This window comes from Nuphar pumila, chromosome 2, assembly GCF_984573655.1.
Source record: "Nuphar pumila chromosome 2, dmNupPumi1.hap1.1, whole genome shotgun sequence".
NCBI lineage: Eukaryota > Viridiplantae > Streptophyta > Magnoliopsida > Nymphaeales > Nymphaeaceae > Nuphar > Nuphar pumila.
In genome coordinates this window covers 108,284,018-108,297,319 of record NC_143250.1, presented here as the reverse complement: position 1 = coordinate 108,297,319, position 13,302 = coordinate 108,284,018, and the positions used below count along the sequence as shown (strand labels likewise).

The 13,302-nt window shown below is 36.4% G+C and overlaps 1 protein-coding gene across 4 annotated transcripts; it reads left to right on the top strand.

Moving 5' to 3' along the window:
• The first annotated feature begins 3,999 nt into the window (after positions 1-3,999).
• Positions 4,000-11,434, top strand: LOC149846641 (uncharacterized). Of its 4 annotated transcripts, none has more exons than XR_016430300.1 (7): positions 4,000-4,339; positions 4,667-4,843; positions 4,945-5,025; positions 6,796-6,872; positions 9,517-9,619; positions 9,851-9,916; positions 11,238-11,434. XR_016430300.1 is itself a non-coding variant. In XM_089996468.1 (6 exons), exons 1-6 carry the CDS (start codon positions 4,085-4,087, stop codon positions 11,262-11,264), a joined length of 720 nt encoding a protein of 239 aa, XP_089852594.1. In that variant the 5' UTR covers positions 4,000-4,084; the 3' UTR covers positions 11,265-11,434. The 4 variants fall into 4 exon arrangements, 1 of the variants encoding a protein (XP_089852594.1); XR_016430299.1 differs by having other exon boundaries at positions 9,848-9,916; XR_016430301.1 differs by having other exon boundaries at positions 9,718-9,916.
• Positions 11,435-13,302: the final 1,868 nt, after the last annotated feature.

Genomic DNA, 13,302 nt, shown 5'->3' with positions numbered 1-13,302 from the left:
TCTTGCAAAATCTCAAAATTCCTTTTGCAAGAGATTCGTTGAAAAAATCGCTAGAGGGAGGTCAAAATTAAGGTTTGTGAAACAGAGCATCAAGATGCAAAAGTAGGGGTTGAGAAACGAAGCATGCACTAAAGTAACTCATACATTGCATTCATTTTATTTTTCACAAAATAAAATCGCATATACATTGCATTCATTCCATTCTTTTACAAAATGAAGTCGCTCTTACATTGTATTCATTTCATTCTAATTTGTTGATATGTTGCATTTCATTTCATTCTTTTATAAGAATGCTAGTTCTTACTGCATCTTTGATTGGGAGAAAAGGATTATCTCACCCATACCACATGATCGAACGCTGACTGTGAGATACATCGACTTTGTATTGATATAGAGAAAACACATCTATGTCGCTATCATAGTTCGTTAGAGTGGATGGCTTCAAGAATGCTAAATATCTCACTGATACCACGTGATCGAATACTGACTGCAGATTTCATTTTGTATCCCACCCTTACCAGAAGCGTCGCTGATCTTCTCACCATCGATGATTTTTTGTCGATCTTCTCGTCGTCGATGACTTTTCATCGATGTTCTCGTTATCGATGATTCTTAGCCGATCTTTTCACCGTCGATGTTTGGCCGTTAGAAAATAGTCATAATTTCTCACTGATTGGATACAAAAAAAAAACTAGTTTACGTGAAGTCATAGCTTTGATTTTATACTATTTGTAAGGAATTTTGCAACAAAAAAGGAACTCCTCAATGCCATTGCGATAATTGTTCTGAAATTCCCAAGATACGAATTTTCGCAACACTAGAAAGAATATTTGCAAATGTGCATCACAAATTATTTGAAATTTTGTAACCTTATATGTGATTTTGTTGATGGGTGTATTATTTTAGCATCATGACTTGAGAAAATTAAAAAATTGCTCCGGCCAAAGGTAAAGCAATAAAAAAAAATTGCAAACCTGCGATATTGTTTATCATTTTAGGAAAAAAATTGTGAACATGCGGATTTGGTAGATTATGGGACATTTTTAGGAAACACATCATTTTGGCGGTACATTAAGATCATTTTCCAACTTACAAATTGGAAGGAGTTTGTAACCTGTAAATGAAAAGAGCTGGTGTATACGGTTTTGCTATAAGCGTAAGTCTGATTCACATGCATCTCAACAACTTTGACTTAGCTTATATACATCAACCGCCTGTTGCTTTTACGCCACTGGTACGAAGACCGTAGGTATAGCAGGCACAGCCAGCATGACCTGATCTTGGTCTCGGGTGTGGTTTCTTGGAGTTATAAATTCGAAAACATATATATTCTGATAGTCTTTAATAAGTTTTACATCAAGTAGGGGTAACTTGTAAAGGTAACCAAGTTGAAAGGGCGTCATGAGCTCAAAACCTACAGGTGAACGTTCGGGGCATGGCGGAAGCTGGGTATACTCCCCTAGTGGGTAAGAGAGACCTGCCCCATTTACACCAATGAGCTTGCAATTAAGTGAAGTTGCTTTTCCCGAATATTTAAAAAAAAAAAATTACAATGAAAATACTTTGTGGCTTTATGAACGGCAGCACTTCGCGATACACCTGATGGCTCCGCTTGTCTGGTAGGAACACTTAGTGCACGTCACCTTGTGTTGGGGGAGGTTGCAAGTTCAAAACCCAATGGTACGGTTTTTAAACTGGTGGGGGTCTGCCTAACACCAGCTTGCCTATCAAAAAGAAGAAAAAAAAACTGACCTGATCTCTCTATACAGTGATTAAAAAACTACAAAATTGAAAAAATTATCACCTTTTCTTAACTATTGTTTAGATGAGGTCATTGATTGGCAAATCTTTCAATTTCTTGCACTATTTGTAGTTATATTATCGCAAGATATTATGAATTTAATGAAACATAATTAGCTTTTAAAAGTAAGAGAAAAGCTTTTAAAAACTATGGGAGCTCGTTTTTGAGGTGCAAACTTGCTTTACCCATATGAAGCCACATTTTCCTTTATACTGAAAATACACTTTTCATAATTCAAAATTTGATTTTTTCTTTCTTTCTTAAAACTTACTCTTATCATGAATCCTACATACAATCAAAATATTTCAATTAAAGCCTTTAAAGATGCATCTAAGTAAAAGCATGAGTTTTATGTTTTTTTCTTTCCTGCTACTTCTTAAGCGGTTCTATTTATAACTTTTTTTATTGGCTTCCGCTCATGCTTACTAAACACTTCATCCGTTAACAAGTTTTAAACACTCGCTTATCGCTTCGCCTTGATCCTGTCTACGAAATATAAGAGGCTGCATGCACACATAGTGACAAACGTTTTTTTTTGGCAAAATCTCGTTTTTCAAAAACTTGCAAGAAATTAAATTTTTTTCATAAATCTCCTGTTTTTTTTTTGGCAAAATCTCAGCAATAAAAAAATAAATTTAAAAATATATAAAATATTTTTATAAGAAAATATTAATACAAATTATTTAAAAATAAAAAAAAATACATGGGGTTTTCATGATAAATAGCCGTTTAAAACGTAAATACCGTGGTATTTATGCTTTTTCATAAATCTTGATCTCGTGAGAAATTGCTGTTTTAAACTTTCAGGCAATTTCTCGTGACATTATCGCGAGATTTTCATAAATATTGCAATATTTGTCACTATGGCTGCACATTATGGGGGCGTTTGCATGTCACGGAATGGGTGCCACAGCACCCTCTTTTCGTGGATTCCATTGCCACGGAAATGGAATCGGACCCCCTCACACAAAAAAACCCACCTCCAGCGTGTAAAATGACACAGCTGTTGAAGATTTCTCGCAAAAAATGCACGATTCCACTTTCCGGCCCATCGATGTTTTTTTGCGGAAAACAACCCACTTTCCGTTACACACAAACGCACCTTATCTGTTGCTCCTACCTGTCTAACTGTTGCAAGGATAAGAAATGAAATGCAAGAGTAAAGCGTAAAGCGGAAGCAGGGAAATGAGTGTAGAAAAAAAGTAGTATGAAGTGTGAAGTAGGATTTGTTATTTAAAGGATTGTGAAAATGTGGGAAAAAACAACAAAAAAAATGTGTAAAAAGTAAAAATTAATGAATATTAACATAAAATGAGAAAAACAATGAGAAAAGAGTGGAAGCAATGTTTTCAATATGGGTATCGACCCTGAATTGATTGGCCAACGATTCAAGTGAATCATTCTGAATCAGCTAAAAGATAATTAAAAAAATATTTCATGTCAATCAAAACGCATGTTAAAACCATTAAAACAGTATTAAAATTTAATTTTAAGCATTTTTTATATTTATTACAAAATAGCCGAATCATCGTCCGATACTGACGATAACATTGGGTGGAAGTAAAAGGCAGTGGAAAGCAAAAAGAAAACAATTTGAGAAGCCAATCGAAAGCAGGCTTTCTCCCCCAAATAAGGTGCTCCCGGTAGCTATGATATGATCCAATCAAATAAAGAGCAGAGCCAATTATTGGATTGAGTACTTAACAAAATGCATCCATGGGCGTGCGTTTTTGCGGGGCCTACAGTGACAACACAAACAGCGGAATCTACTATTTTCGCAAAAACCATCGATGAGATAGGCACTGGATTCAGGTTTTCCGCAGAAACGGTTTCTGTGAGAAGGTCCGATTCCATTTCCGTGGAAGACATTTCCATGGAAGGGGGTGCCTGCAAACGCCCCCTAAAAATCACTGCAAACTAGTATTCAGTATTGGTGCGAATCGGCTCGAATTAGGTGATTTGTATCGTATTCAATAAAGGTTGATTCAGCCGTCAGCTGAATTTAAATAATTTAATATTTTAAAATTATTATAATATTTTAATAAACGTTTTCTTAAATTTTAATGATTTTTATATTAAAAAATAAAAAATGGCGGATTCAGCTTGATTTGGTTCAAGTCCGAACCGGACGATTCTCTGAATCGATTTCAAAATCGGTTCGGGTCTGAAACCGACACTGGTAACAATGCTGTGGGCTATGTTTTGTTGGACCAGATCACTGGGATCCGCTCTCAATCAAATGCGCATCCCGACTGTTCACATTCTCACTCCACCTTAATAAATATGGTGGTCGCCGTCCAGATGCGTTCGGCTGGACGGCTAGGATTAGGGTACAAGCCCTTTCCCGACCGTTCACAATCTCTGAATCGGAATTCGGAATTCCGATTCCCCACACCAACCAAACAGATGCTTCGCGTCTCGGAGGACGGAAACAGGCGCCGAGAGGGAGGCTCCTCCGCCGACTACATCCACCTCCGGCGATCCCTCCTCGACCTCCAAGATGCCGCCGATCAGATCTTCGACACCATCTGCCAAAGAGTTCCGCTTCTTCTCTTTTTTTTTTTCTCTCTCTTCTCCCTCTCCGATTCATTTGCATCACGATTTCCTTTCCTTTCCTCTCCTCCGTCTAATCTTCTTCTTCCCCCCTTTCTTTCTCCTTTTGGATCTGCGTAGACGGCGAAGGAAAAGGAGAAATTGACGGAAATCGCGGCGAGGATTCGGAATGCGAAGGCACGGATCGCCCTTTCTCAGTGTTTCTACGCCCTCTCTTTTTTTTTCGATCGCTGGTATGAGGGCGAAATTGCAGTTTGTTTTTAGTCGCTCTCTCGTTGTTGCTTAAGGTTTTTGCTCAATTGGATGTGTTAGGCAAAAGTTGATGGGATTGCGGAGAGGAAGCAGCCGATTACGGTTAGGTCTTCTCCGAGATATCCGTCGTTCTCTGCGGAAGACATCGATTTCAAGCCTTTGTTCGGGTTCGGGGACGGAGATTCCGCGTCGGAGGTGCCGTTTGCTAGTATTGTTATGAATGGAGGCTTGAGCAGAGTATGGTTTTTAACTTATCTGTCGTTTGATTGGAAAACCCTTTCTGGTTATCTTTTTCTCTATGGAGTTGGAGTTAAGGTTTGGATTTCGGGCTTTTGCAGGAGTATGGAGTGGATGGTACGTTAGAGCTCTTTCGTTTTTTCTCTGAGGCGAACGCGGAATATCATCGTGTAGCGCCAAAGGTGAAAATTTACAACTTCACGCTACTTTCTGTTTCTTTCTTTTAGTTTTCGAAGATTAATTAGTCTTATCAATGACGTGCGGGTGAAGGAAAGGGAAAGAGGAACCATTGCTTGTAGTTGTCGTGTTGCACAATCTAAAGCCATGAACACGTTATTCTATTTCTTGCATAGGTTGCACTTGTCGCTCCCCTTGGTGCCTAAAGTCGTGAGTTTCACTTGATCATCTTGTATTCCACTGGATAAATTTTATGATCTACTTCGTGTGTTACAGTTATAGCATTTGAAGTGCTATACCTTTCTTGTTTTTTTTTTCATGAGGAAGGGGGAAGCCACCCCCAAGATCAGAGACCAAGTCGTGCTGAAAGGCTGCCTTATTGAGAAAGGGGGAAGGGAAGCCATAGTGTTAATCAAATGCTCTTTGCCTATTTTCTATGGTACGTAATGCCAATATCAGGACAAGATTTCTGTTCTTTTGAATATGCTTTCAGTTCCATCGACCAAACTAGTTCAGAGAGAAAATGGTGAGAATGCGGCAAAGGATGCTTAGACGTTTGTGTCAAAATTCTAAAACCTAGATTCCAAGATTTTTTTTTTTCTCCCTTGTATGTTATGCAAGTTGGGTAATGGCCCCCGTTGGGATTTTGACACCGGGACCCTTTGGCTAAGACAATGTGCCTTCACCATTCCTGTACTTCACTTTGAGATGATATCCTAGGAATGTAACAGAGTCACATTGGCAAACCAGTGAATCCTTTTGATGTCATTAGTTTTACATCATAAACCTAAACCTAAGCAATTCACGAGTTGAGATTAGAATTTATAGGGTTGGTGCTCTCTCAGCCCTTTTATTATTATTATTATTGTTGTTATTTTCTGATTGCCAAGGTGGGAAACAAGGCAGTTAACACTGCCACCTAGCTAATCAACCGGACCATGACTTCATATAGTCAGAAAAATCCATTATTTGGATTTTCTCAGCAAGGGAAAATTTCATGATAAATGAAAAAACATCGGAGAAACCTTAGTATATATAGTTTGTAAAATTTTAAAATATATAATAAATTGTGGAAAAATATAAAATCCACTAAGATCGTGATAAACTCTGAAAAAATCACTATTGAAGATGGGTGATGTTTTGTGAGTGCTTTATATTTTTGTGGATTTTCCATGATAAAATGATGATAAATTTAATATATTGGTGATATAGGCTGAGAAAGGTAAATGAATGACAAATTTTTCAGTCCTAACTGGCAAGAGTGTACGAAAACCATCCTTTTTAATGTTTTCTCCCTGATTACTTTCACATTCTGTTGGTCTACATTATTTTCTTCATTGTCTTTTTGCATTTCACTGACATTCCAACTTAACAATTTCTTAGGCAGGAATAATTGTGACAGTTTCAAAATAAGTCTTTTGAAAACAACTGTGCAACTGTAGCACCTCCTCAATTCACATTTTTTGTGTCTTGAGCGGTAACAACAACAACATTGATGACGACAACAACCATATTAACTATAAGAGCAAAAACTATAGCAATAAGAGCATCAATAGTGCATCTGTGTCACATCCTTGTTTCACAATTTTTCTTCAACAACGACAACAACAACAATGGCAACAGGAAGAACCGTCATCATCAACATTGACATCATCATTAATATCATATTACATTTACATTTCACGTTTATTTTGATGGTTGAAAGTGAGTTTGCATGCTTTGCTTTACATTGATTATTCGTTATCACGTAAATTTGGCCTTTCAATATTTTGTAGGAAAGTGGTGATATCACACAAACCAAAAAACAAGCAATCTCAGGAACTCTTGGATCTCCTGAATTTCCTTATCACAGGTAGAACTTTTTAAGTCTTTCATGTGAAATGTCAATTTATTTTGCTTTTATTATACTTAAGTGGTTGATCTTTGTGGTTTTGTTATTATTCTTCTAGAATGTGGGAAACACTTCTTTTATGGATTCACTTCTAGTGACATGCGGTTTCTTTTTCATTTGATTGTGGTTTCTACAAGTTCTTTGAAGTTTGTATTTTTGCATGAGAACACCGACACAAGTAATCCAGAATTTCCTTTTAAGATCAATTTAGTTTAGACCTTGATACGGGAAGTTGTTGTAGATTATTTTGGCTTATTTTCGTGTTGTATAGTGTATTTGATCCTACGTTGATAGAAGTGTTATTCTACCCCTTTTTCTCTTTATAAATGGGAAAGCCCTATTGGTAACTCTCTTCTATGTGGCTTTACAATATTTTTATTCTTGTTGGTGCTTCTTGTCATTCTGTTGCAGTGCCGTGGTTTCATCTTTTGTCCCAGTTACTATTTGCTAGAAAAGAATGATGCTGAAGTAGTCATATCAGGGTTGCCGTAAACTCTACTTGCATGTGGAAAACCGATTTCCTGCAAAATTGTCTCCGAAGGGTGAAACCTAACATTTCAAAAACTCGTAGGAATCACATTTCCTATTAAGTGAGAAACTTGTCTGGGAAACTTATTTGTTTTATAAGGGAAACATGTTTTCCTTATTTGGGAACATGTTCTAGGTATTCTTATTTGTTTCCCTTATAGAAGAAATTCTTTGCAAAAAAAAAGTTGAGACACGTATTATTTAAAGTTTTTAGTTGCTTGCTCTTGAAAAAATCTTTTAAATATATTTATATAATTATGTATGTATGTATACATACATATATATTTTTAATGTTAAGGAGGGTGTAATGTGGTAGAAGAGTGGGAAAGAATGGGACAATCTCATAATTTAATGTAAGCACGCTATTTTTACCTTATTTCTCAAATCTTTTCTATCTAAATCCTAAATCCTTATTTGCATTTGAGCACTTAAGTTATAATGTTTATTATGCAAAATTATACTACATAAAGTTCTGCACATTTTGTCAATCACCATTTACATGAACTTTAGCACATCTTGCCATACATACACCTACCAAGCAAACTTGTTTTGTTAGATTAATGTGTTATTAGTTTTTTAATACCTTTCAATCTTGCCATCCTTGCAGCCAAAAAACTGCATAAACAAAAAGTTTGTTTCTGATGCAAATTGAGAGAGAGAGAGAGAGAGTAATTGCCATTTTTCTGGAAAAGGGGAGGAAATAGTCGTACTTAGAAACATGGCAGATGTGTTTACTTATGTAGTTGTGTGGAGAGAAAGTGGGTTGTTAAATTAAAGGAAGTTAAAAAAAGTCAAGGTGGCAAAATTTAATTCATCCCAATGTATTGGGTTGAATTTTTTTTTTGTGAATTATGCATACATATGTACATATATACATAGAAGCAAAGGCGTATGTGTATACATGCATCCCTTACCTATAGGTGTCCTCTTGATGGTCTGGTGTAAGATTGCCAAACTAGGAAGCGAGAAGCGAGGAATTTTAAAATTTATAAGAAGTGGGAAGTGAAGTGTTAATTTGGAAGCTAAACATGAATAAAAAATGAAGCAATATGGTAACTGAATAGGAATTAAACAAGAAGCAAATAAAAACTAAAATAAAATTGAATATTCTTATATTTCATGGTTTTTCAATAAAAGAGTTAATTTTTTGTTAAAATCTAACAATGATGGTTACAATTTAGAGAAAGTACATAGGAAGTGAGTGGAAGTGTAAGAGGAAATACATGAAAAACATGAAAAGAAACGTGAAAAAAACATATAGGAAGCATAGACCATGCATGTGAGAAAGCATAGAAGAAGCGTTGGGGGAATCGAGATTCCCATGAAGTTTCCGGGAAGCACGCTTTCCACCTACCTAAGAAGCTTCTGGTAACTCTGGTTTTGTGCTTATAATACATGGACTTGTTTCCATGATGGAATCCTTGAGTCACCCATATTTAACATCTTTGCTTGAGATGTAGATATGAATTTTTAAGTCTTTTAAGTCCTCAAAAGTAAAAAGCCTTGAAATGTAAACCTCAAGAAGACTGAAAAAGCCCTATGCCTCTCATATTAGATGTGTGATCATACTGAAATCCTTACTATGAGGTCTGGCCCTCTCAATGGCCACTAACGTGTCATAGCAGTGATTGTGTATTGATGTTCATATGTGTGGGCTGACATTGACTTTGTGTTTTTTCCTTGAGAATAATGTGTTATGTGATCTCTGTAAATGCATAATTTTCAGTTCCTGGTAGGTAGTAATTCTCGGCATACTGTGGAATGTGACGAACCATAGTCTAATCCAATTCACTCATCTTGATATGATTTGACAGTTCGATGTTTATTAACTCGTGGATTGAACTGGGACAAATACACTATACAAAGTGTTGGAACCTGCTATTGTTTCTCCTGGTGATTGTTTAGTCTTTCTTTCAAGTTATTCATAGTCTAGGTGAGTATAGCTAAGATTGCTTAACTATCGATGATGTGGCAAACATTGGGGCGTCTCCCTCTGGCCTCTGCTTTAGGTTGCAGATTGTTCATCAATATTTCCTTTATTAACAGTTTCCATAAGGAATAACGTGTTTCTGTGTAGCTTTCTTACGGCAGAGAGTCATTCAACAGAAGGTGATTCCATCATTCCAAAGCGGCAAAATCTGCCCCCTCCACCTCCAAGTTTACAACCTGGATATTCACGGGTAAGATTATTTTCTGAACAATTTTGTCCTTCACAAGGTAGTAGACATCAGAGAGCACTTATCCTATTTCAACTGTCCAATCTGTTATTTGTGAAAAGTAATGTCCATGAGGATATACTTCTACTTCGTGGAGTAATTGATCTTGTTATTGGTCTGTGGCTGTTTGTTGGGACTGAATCTCTTTGGCTTTTTCAAGATCAAGAGGTTCTAATTTTAGTTATAAACCAGAAGAAGCACGTTCTTTGAGGCTATCAAGTACTACTTCCAGTCTTCCTGTCTCCTAGCATTGCATGTATGGTGAGTTGTAACATTTTGCTTTTCACAATTTTTTTTATTGCAGTTATTTATCTTGTATGTGCTTATCTGCAATTCGCCTTTTCATAATGCCTGAGATGTAAATTTTTTCCTGTGCATTCCTTTCTTGTTGGTTTTTTTCTTTTTTTGTGAAATAGGTGTTCATTCTCTCTCTAGATTGTTCATGCGTTTGGGTTTTTAATTAATGTTATTCATTCTAATCTAATTTTTCATATGTATATTGTAATATTGTTTCTGATGCTTGGGCTTTGCTGTTGAATGCTTATGGACATATCAAAATGCTCCTACCACTTCACTTTTCTTTTTCAGTGTTTAAAACCTTGAACTCTTTACACCTTAAAACATGTCCTTTTTCCTTATTCCACATCGTTCCCATGTTGACTTGAACTGTACCTGTTCCTCACTTGTATCACTTGATGTCATCACAAATAATGCAGAAAAGGAAGGGAAGCACTCCCATAATAAAAGGCCTTAATGCAATATGGTTGAAAGAATCTACTGCCGAGTGGGACTCTCTCTCTCTTTCTTATGTGCATGTGTCAAGTGCCACAATGGCTTCAACAACTTCAAGGGAAACTTCCTGATGATGTATGTTTCATGAGTACTTCAAAATACCTAGCATACCCATTTCCCACTAGTACTTCTGGTTCTGGCTGCTGCTGCTGGATGCTTCTCAGAGCTTCCACGCATACATACACTACATATTGGACATTATATTTATATTTTTCTATATTTTCCTCTCTCTCTCTCTCTCTCTCTCTCTCTCCTTTTGAAAAATATATGCCATACCAGCCATAACTGTGTTGTACCATGTACCACAAAATTCTATTACCCATTGTTTGAATTATGAGAAGTTGAAAACTAGTAATTTCAGTTGTTTGCTGTTAACGATGAATATCCTATGTGTGTATAATCAGGTGCATTTCATCCCAAACAACTGGTTTTTCAATAAAAATACAATGATGATATAAGGGCCTATAGCTAATAAATAGAACCATTTGATCCACTTACAGGATGATGACCAACCTGATTGGTCAGGCTTTGTGTATGGCTTGTCTTACCGGTCCTGCAACAATCTTCTTTCCATGTGGATGATTTCTGTATGAACTCTAAAAGGTGGATAAAATGACTCATTGCTCTTACTTGGACCCACATCTCTCTAAGTGATGACCTCAATGCTCAATCCTCTGTTATCTGCCACACTAGTACAGTACAGCATTATCTAGCTAGTCATCTGCACTTAGCAATAGAGAAGGTATGTGCACATCACTGATGTTCCTTCTTGCACTATTTTTCTCTGCAGGTAATTGATGTGCAATTACATTCATGACCATTCAAGTTTCAACTGCTGTTTTTTGGTACAAATCAGATCACATTTCTTAGTTTATATCAGGTTGTGTGTGTGTGCGTGCACACATGTTTGTAGCAAAGATTGCAGTGGATGAAATCTCTGCCAATAACAGTGAAATAAGCAAATCATATAACTATTATTCCATGTTTTCTCAAACTGATGCACTATATGTAAACATGGAGAAAAGGGTATCAAGCACCAAGCTGAGTGGAGTAAGGTTGCAAAACTTCACACACACAAAAGCATGTACACGTATGCATAGAAGATCAATCTCATCTGAGCATGTAAAATGTTAGATGTGTGAGAATGGGTGGTATGACTGCAGCCAGACTTTCGGTCAATGCTCAGGCCTGGACCTTGACCTAATTTTGGTGGCAGTAAGGTTGTGCTAAGTTTTATGCTAGTAAGGGCTGGATCCAGCCATCACATAAATTGTGGGAGTGGGCATGCTTTCTCTTGGTCTTAACTCTTAGGCCACGTTTTGAAGCCAGAAAATCTCATAGAAAGAGAAACTACAGATAGCCCTGAGAAGTTTTGACATGATAATTTATCTTGCTTCATTATCTTTGGTAAATTTCATATACAATATCTAAAAACAGGAATATGGATGGCTGTGTTCAAAACATTATGCTACAAAACGTTTTGCTAAAATGACGTCTTTGTCCCATATAATTTATATTTCTTGAATATTTTTCACAAACTCTGCTTTCTTTTTAATGGTTATGCCACTAACATGGATTCATACCATATGAATTGGTGGCAAAAATTAGATATTCATAGAAGGCAATGGTTCGAAAATCTTATACAAAAATTTAGCTATTTTATCTACTATCTCTGGAACTCAACCCAGTCAGTGCAATGCTTTTGAAAATGTCTCCTTAATCCAATGAATATTTTTAAAGGAATTCAATTCTGTTTAGTCTTTTCTATTGTTAAGAAAAGTTGCTATTCATAAAACTTTTGTAGAAAAAATCAGGTTCAAACCACATGCCTTCATCATCATCTCTCTCTCTCTCTCTGCAGAAAAAAATGACATCCTTTATGGTGCAACTTATAAAAAACCAGTATTGAATCGAAAAAAGATTATAAATAACCAGTAAAACATGCATAAGCCCACAGAGTTTTATACTGCCAGGACAGTGACCATAAGTATGGCAGACAGAGTCAGCGCGGTTTAAATCATAAATAAGTTGTTTGAATGAGTCAGATCTAACATATAATGACAGGTTTGTGTGGATTTGGCGGAATGGGGTAAGTAAATAGGTTCAGAATTAGGTTTAATTGAGTCTAACCCAATCCGTTTTATCTATTGTTCATGGGAATCATGATAACTCTTGCTTTATCACGGCTGAGGGACGTGAGGCTGGGTGATCGTGTCCTCGACCCGGAGTTTTTCCTTGCAGGGAGACGGGCCCATTAAGTGACCCGATTCTCAGTGAGGGTTCCTTCTTCATAAAAAAAAATTATGATTATTGATCAATGAGTGAACATGATTGAATGATGATATCAATAAGAAAAATGTGAGAGTAGAGTGAGAAATAAACAACGTGTCATCCAGACGTTGTTTGTATATGTTAAAAAGAGTTTTAAAGAATTTATTTATTTTTAAACTACTTTCGGAACTAATTTTACAAAGAACCAATTTTGAAAAGTCTCATTCAAACGGGGACTTGGGGGAAACACGTGGCTCTGTCAGACAAGAAAAGGGCAAATTGATAGAAGCTATTTGATCTTCAACATATTGAAGGGCCATATTTTTGTTGCCTTTTGGTTTTCGTTCTATATAATAAAGTTATAGCCCAATTAAGTCACGACTCTTCAGTCATAAGAACTTTAAGAAAATGTGTGGCAGCCTTTGGTGATTTCTAATACAACCCACCCTTTTGGACTCTGGGGCCTGCCTTGTTTGGACCTGGCCCATGTGTCCGGATCCATCATTGTTCATGATCAAGTTTACATAGTTTGAATTCATTTTGACCATAAAATTGAAACTCCAAAAATTTAGATTTTTTTTTTT

What these genes read in the sequence shown, in the direction of transcription:
- LOC149846641 (XM_089996468.1), top strand. Translation starts at nt 4,085, where the DNA reads ATGGTGGTCGCCGTCCAGATGCGTTCGGCTGGACGGCTAGGATTAGGG. An exon ending in TCGACACCATCTGCCAAAGA is followed by an intron (nt 4,340 to 4,666) that starts GTTCCGCTTCTT and finishes TGGATGTGTTAG; the next exon opens with GCAAAAGTTGATGGGATTGC. An exon ending in ATCATCGTGTAGCGCCAAAG is followed by an intron (nt 5,026 to 6,795) that starts GTGAAAATTTAC and finishes AATATTTTGTAG; the next exon opens with GAAAGTGGTGATATCACACA.